Genomic DNA, 7,150 nt, shown 5'->3' with positions numbered 1-7,150 from the left:
TTGTCACAGATAGTGAGTGCATCTATAGCCGGCTATAGATGCACTCACTATCTGTGACAAGCAACAAAGCCTAGCAAGTGATGCTATCACCCGTGGGCAGATCATGAGGACACGTGCACAAACGACAAGTGTAAAGCCATGCAGCACTGCACCACAATGAAGTCATTGGCAAACTAACTGCCAAGACAAACCGCACGTCGAACAAATAGCTTATGCATCAGCAGTCACTGCGCACCTCTCGCTTTATTATAGCCACGGCACGCCCATCGTACCGTGCTCGCTCTGCTTCGAAACCGCACGTCTTGACTGTCACCAGCGACGCCTCTCAGAATGCTCCACGACTCACTTAGATGCTTTGATATGCTGGGAAGCGAACAAACACAAGCCTCTCCTTTCTTCTTAAAACATCCGAATCGGCCTTCTAACAAACTGCAATGCAGCTGCATAAAGCAATCGTCTCGCAAGGCTTGAACCGGAGCTACAAAAGCCGACCGGCGGCCTCATCCACTACGCGATTCCATGTCGTAATGTGCAAGGCGACAAAAACGCAAAAAAATGTGGACCACAATTGCGCGGGTAGACGCCCCGTTCCCACCGAATTTATTGTGCAACAAAGCATCTATATTCATAGCTCCTGGGAACCTGTAGCGGCCCAGCTTCCTGTTCAGTCGTTCATACTGCAGACGACGCAACTAGTCATTTTCTCGCCTTGCAAATTCCCTCCGATACAGACCTAGCACATTGCGGTTGTGTTCGCGCTGACAAGACACGTGCTAACCATCCATCACGTATTACCCTCGCGCGCGCCTTCCTGAGAACGACAAAACTTGTCACGCACTGGCTAGCATTGCGCACGTATTGCGCTGCTCTTGGTGCTTCAATTTATGAGTAAAATACCTTTTTGGTCATACCCCTTAACGTGCCTCTTAGCCCGCCCGCAACTCAGCAGAAACGCGGCAACAATAGAGCTTTGAACGAGCTCAGCTCAGTAGCAGCCAGTATACACAACCAGGTGTAGATTCACCCACTCTCTGTGACAAGCAACAAACCCTAGTAGGCAAAGCTCTCAGACGTGGACAGACCACTGGAATAACTGTGCAAGCGATGAGGGCACATCGGTGGAGCATTGCACGACGATGAAATCAGTGAGAGATGGTCTCTAACAAGCGGTCGCAAGGAGGATGCGAAGGGAAGCGTTGCTGCATTCGCTTAAAGTTCGCATACCTTTGAGAACTACAGGCTGCCTTGATGCTTTCATGGGCTACCACGCGAACTAAGAGCGTTATACTTCAGTCCATGCAGAGCTAAGCTGGGCTAACAGTCTCTGAAATGCTGGACAGTCGTCGTTATGCACGCAGGCAAACATCACCCACAACAATGTTTAAGGGTTTCCTCCTCACTGCAATGTATTTTGCCTCGGGTCACCTGCACAATACGTTACAGAAAAGCCAGCAAAATGCGCCAAAATGCGCCTTTTCTTAGCGCGCAGTGATAATTGTCTCCTCGAAGAGCTCAGCAGAGAGGCGTTGGAAGCATCGAAACGCCCAACCCTTAAGATAAGCCGTTCCTCTAAGAATCCTAGCTTAACACGCAGCATGCAAATAAGACGCCGTCCATATTTTGCGCGCACAAAAATACCAACGTCACAAGCGCCTTGGGGCGCACCTTCTTTGCTCGCGGCAAACTCCCGCTACCGAAATCGAGCTGCATTCAGCTGAGCATGCATGTAGCGAGAAAAGCAACCTTTGTTAAAACATCAAGCCAAAAATCGAAGATTGTCTATCTCGACAGACCCGCTGCAGGCAAAGACCACTTCAGCTTTCAGCCAGCCAAAGCTCTGCACACGACTCCATATACCAGCAGAAATTCAGCCAGAAAAGTCACCAGCATAGCAAACACTTGTCTTAGGAGAATCAAAAATCCTCCTGTATTGGAAACAAGCAACATTGTCCAAGGGGCTTAACGGAAGACAACATCTGCTGGCGCTGCCTGCATTTGCTTGCGCTGGGGAATGTGACAGTACGATTTGTCTTTTCCAATTGCAGTTTTCCGCAGTGTGCAAACAGAACAAGGATAATGACGAAAACAGTGTTGCCTGGGAAAAGTATGAACTCGCCACCGATGCGAACACGGCGCACAGTGCAAAGGGATAATGCACGAAGATTTCATGTACTTTTATAAATCAGATCCGGCAAATTTTTCACAGATATTTGCTCCATGCCAGTGTAGCCGAAATTCGCCTTGAACAGTCTTTCAAGCCACGCTCGAAAGATGCGACCGAATATCGACTTCGAAATAATCAATGCGTTGCGGGATTTCGCACCCAGGATAGCTGCTTTGAAAATAAACGTTCTTGCTTGAAATTCATGCTGCGGGCCATAATACAGACAGCATTCCACGCTACTTCCGATACAGCCATCATAAAAAACATTGATCAACAGAGAGATGTCAACTAGCAGGACTTAAAAATCAGCAGGCGGCAAGTTCGAAACACTCATTAGCTCTTCTTGGTCTGCAAACAGACACCGCTTACGTCGGCACATCACGCAAGGTACGCGGCTGAAATGTGTATTTCCAGCGCAAGTGATCTTCAAGGAGTAGCTTTCTAGGAATATCTTCTGCAGTATATATACAACATTAGTGGCCTCATATTACCGAGTGACATCAGGCCACTAATGCTTTGTGTAAGTCTTTTAGCGCTGATAGGCCAGAAAACTCCATTGCTCGACGATCCATACTGGGGCTGGTTTATTTTACGAAATTGAGCAGAATGCGCCTTCGTTTTGCTTCCTTCTATCCAATTGCGCGAATGTGGCAGCGACTAACTATTCAGAGATGAAAACATTGTCCCCTCCAGCGACGCACAGAAAATTCACTTGCTCTTGACTCCACATTCAAAATAAATGTCACGAAGTAGGTTGAGATGGCACTCTGGTGTTGTCTGGTGTCACCCTAGAGCGACTCACAGGACCGCAACACCATGCGCATTCACAGAGACATATGCCGTGGCGTCGTCGGTGTTTACTTGACATGACACAGTCTGGCACCGTCAGAAAAAGTACTGATTTGTTGTATTCCTAGAAGGATCGTCCTTTCTTCTTGCCTCTCTGTCGTGGTGGTTGGAACGGGTGATTCCTTTCTAAAGCTTTAGAGTCTTGCGGTTTTTCAGGCCCTCCGGAATCGCCAGAAGCGCCGCCCGTTGCACATACGTGCTTCCAAAGAGCATCCGAATGTATATACAATGCGCTTACTTAAGAAATAACTTCACGCAACTTCTGGTTAACTTCATATTGCTGCAGGAACCAGGAGGGATTCCAACGCCCCTGCAATGAAGTAGCGTAATTAACCAGGTGCGTTCCAAGCACGTTTCTGCAGTTTGATTATTGAATAATTCGCCATATTTCCTCATATTTCATTTTACGACTGAAAGTATAGATCATAAACGAGCAAGGCAGCTGTGGGCTTAGCGAGCACCTCTGCCAACAGAACTCTGCTGGGTATCTTGATGAACAGTCATTACAACTCGCGAAACTCATTTCGAGACCAACATTTACACTCTTCCGTCTTTCTTATTGCCTGCTCATACGAGCGCACAGGCACCTAAACACACTTTATGAACAGGGGCAGCTGGGGGAAGAAAGACAAGCACAAGATGAAAGGCTGCTCGCATGGAGATATGCAGGAATGATGTGCGTTGTGGCCCTCCAGTGGCCTCGTGCGGCCCGTTGGCAATGTGTCTTGCAGGTCGCAACACAAGATGAAAGGCTGCTCGCATGGAGATATGCAGGAATGATGTGCGTTGTGGCCCTCCAGTGGCCTCGTGCGGCCCGTTGGCAATGTGTCTTGCAGGTCGCAACCACTGTCGTTCGTTCGTGTCCTCTTGCAACCGTCGGGACCTGTAACTGCTGTTTGCCGATTGTTTAAAGAATCACATGAATTTTTCGATGACTGTAACGCATTTACAGTCGACCAAAGTCACTCCTTTTATCAGCAGATTCACCATTGCAAAAAACGTTTTTTTCCTCTCCTATATGACGGTCATATGTGTCAATGGCACACGAAAAAACCATACACCATGAGGCGCTATTGGGTGCTCTCCTTTGCGCGATTACATAGCGCGTTTCACGGTGTGTGCCATTTTATCTGCAGGCGAATATTTCAAAGTAAGCATCAGAGCTTTTGGGGTGAGCAAGAACTTTCAATGTGTCAGCAACGCAATTAACGGCGATGTTCTTCTACTGGGTGTACGCATTTGTTTTCCACGTGATTGAACGGTTTTTCTCGGCGCATTGCTTTCTAAGACAAGGCAGCAGCCACCATTAGTTCAAAAAATCAAAGAGCAGGCCCCGGATGCTACACTGTAGCGTATTTAACCCATGATGCGTCGAGCCGTGAAGAGGGCTCGTCAGTTGGGGTGAAGAACCCCGCCGTTGGTCCTTGAAATTTATTACTAGCTTACAGGGCTATCATTTTCTCCTTCGTCAGACATTTGACGCCCACGGAGGCCTCTAGTTTCGCTTGTCCAGTGAACTTTTAGGTATCTGTGGCACTGCATAAGCACAAAAGCGACTGCCACTCCTACGAAGATTATGGCAATATTGAGAAAAAAAGACACACCAGATTGGCGAAACTTGTTGAAAACAGTCAACATCTTCTGGTTTTTCACATATAATTCACTATGAGGGAGTTCGGCCTCAACCCTAAGAGTAGCTGCACCCCCTGCTCGGGAGAACCCATGTTCTAAAACACCGACGAGGAAGCAGGTGAACGATATTAGGAGCCAGTAACCCATCTTGGAAAGCGAAACGCGAAACACGGCAGTGTAGAAAATTTAGTTATTGTCCTTTGATCATGCGTCTCAGTGCATTCTGTATGCTGTTCTTCAGTGAGCGGGGGGCTCGTGTTCCCGCTGTGGAGTGCTGCCGACCAGCCGGAGCGATGTGAAGCTCATGTCCTACCAGCTCCGCGTTCCCGAGGTACTAAAACAGTCAATGCTGCTTTAACATGAAGTTTCAGTAATCTAGAGTTGTAATGCACAGTAAGAAACGTGGACACCTTGATAGCATGTCAATACCGTCATCCACTAGAGCACTATCGAGTTCCATCACACACACACGCGCAGTCCAGTGAACTTTTAGGTATCTGTGGCACTGCATAAGCACAAAAGCGACTGCCACTCCTACGAAGATTATGGCAATATTGAGAAAAAAAGACACACCAGATTGGCGAAACTTGTTGAAAACAGTCAACATCTTCTGGTTTTTCACATATAATTCACTATGAGGGAGTTCGGCCTCAACCCTAAGAGTAGCTGCACCCCCTGCTCGGGAGAACCCATGTTCTAAAACACCGACGAGGAAGCAGGTGAACGATATTAGGAGCCAGTAACCCATCTTGGAAAGCGAAACGCGAAACACGGCAGTGTAGAAAATTTAGTTATTGTCCTTTGATCATGCGTCTCAGTGCATTCTGTATGCTGTTCTTCAGTGAGCGGGGGGCTCGTGTTCCCGCTGTGGAGTGCTGCCGACCAGCCGGAGCGATGTGAAGCTCATGTCCTACCAGCTCCGCGTTCCCGAGGTACTAAAACAGTCAATGCTGCTTTAACATGAAGTTTCAGTAATCTAGAGTTGTAATGCACAGTAAGAAACGTGGACACCTTGATAGCATGTCAATACCGTCATCCACTAGAGCACTATCGAGTTCCATCACACACACACGCGCAACGTGCTCAGTTGTTTGGCAAGGTCTGCCGATTGCTGAATATAGTGCTGTATTAATTATTTTCTTACCTTTATATAAACATTATGGATTGGAGTGCTTATGTTCGATTTGTGAACCCGATTCGTGAACCCTCCTGAGTACTGCGAAGCGTGCAGGAACGTTGGTGACTCGGCGAAAGCCGCACCATCGCTACACTTGCGCAAAGCAGCGTGAGTCGATTGCATGAGCATTCACAAACTCGAAATTCAATTTTTGGCTGCCTTTAATTAGCTTTTCCAGCTCAGTGATTTCAGCTGTCCCCTTGAAACAAGGGCTATAATTTTGACATGCCCTAGTGCTGCCTGGAACTCCGTGGTAAAAGGTTTTTTTTTGTCTACAGAGAGCAGTTCCAAGGTACTAATCTGAGACGATGATGGGAATGGCTGAGGGCTAATGGCCCGCACGCTAACATATGTATATATATATGAATATAGTATATATGGGCCAGGCGTAAAGTACTCACACACAACTGCTTGCTCCCTGAAAAGCTAGTTATCTTTCAGTAGACTAGGAAGCCGATTGGTTTACCGTCTTGTTCGAGGACTGCTCCGATTGCGTAACCAGAGGCATCTGTGTATAACTCGAAGGGCTTCGTCGTGTCAGGGACCTGTAAGGTAGTGAAGTCTATTAAGTGCTGTTCGAGCTGCCGCACCGCTTGCGTGTGAAGCTCTGTCCATTTGAAACTGAAGTCTTTACGCGTTATATCAACCAGCGGCAGGGCAACGTCTGCATAGTCCGGTCCCATGAACATGCGACAGTAATTTATGGTACCGAGGAACTGGCGCACTTGCGTTTCGTTCTCCAGCACCTCTGGCCAATGCCGGATGGCTTCGATTTTGTCTTCTGCAGGTTTGATCCCAGTAGCAGATACAGTATAACCCAAATAAGTAATTGTTTGCCGTGCAAGCTTACATTTGCGGAATTTTGGGTAGAACTGGTGTCGAAGAAAAATTCCTAGGACTTGTCGCAGGAGAGACGTGCCCAGAGAGATCAGAACTATAGATAAGTACATCATCCAGGTACGCAATAACGCCCTGCCCCAACAAAGGTTGTAAATAGGCATTAATATTGGCCTGGAACGTAGCGGGAGCACCCTTAAGGCCGAAAGGCGTCACGCGGTACTCGAATAATCCGACAACGGACCGGAAAGCCGTCTTCCAACGGTCTTCCTTAGCCATGCGTATTTGATGGAATCCTGCTTCAAGATCCAAGGTGGAAAAATACTTGGCGGCTCCCAGCAGCTCCCAAATGGTTTGGATGGGAAGTAGTGGAAAATCAGGGGCTATCGTAAGGACATTTAGAGCCTGGTAATTGACAACCATACGCATCTCCCGCTCCCCGGAGCCATCATCACGTTTGTCCACCATGATCGTAGGCAGGGACCTGTCCT

General features: G+C 47.8%; 1 protein-coding gene across 1 annotated transcript; it reads right to left on the bottom strand.

Annotated features, from left to right (window-relative positions):
* Window positions 1-6,259: 6,259 nt before the first annotated feature.
* Window positions 6,260-7,150, bottom strand: ENH_00017460 (hypothetical protein; the record flags this gene model as incomplete). The annotated part of the gene is made up of 2 exons (XM_013579263.1): window positions 6,260-6,603; window positions 6,854-7,150. Coding segments are annotated over 2 exons (641 nt in total), but the record flags the coding sequence as incomplete, so codon positions are not given.

Source organism: Eimeria necatrix, genomic scaffold (genome assembly GCF_000499385.1).
Source record: "Eimeria necatrix Houghton genomic scaffold, Enh_scaff1574, whole genome shotgun sequence".
NCBI lineage: Eukaryota > Apicomplexa > Conoidasida > Eucoccidiorida > Eimeriidae > Eimeria > Eimeria necatrix.
The sequence above is the reverse complement of the archived record's forward strand: the minus strand, read 5'-3'. Positions and strand labels throughout refer to the sequence as shown.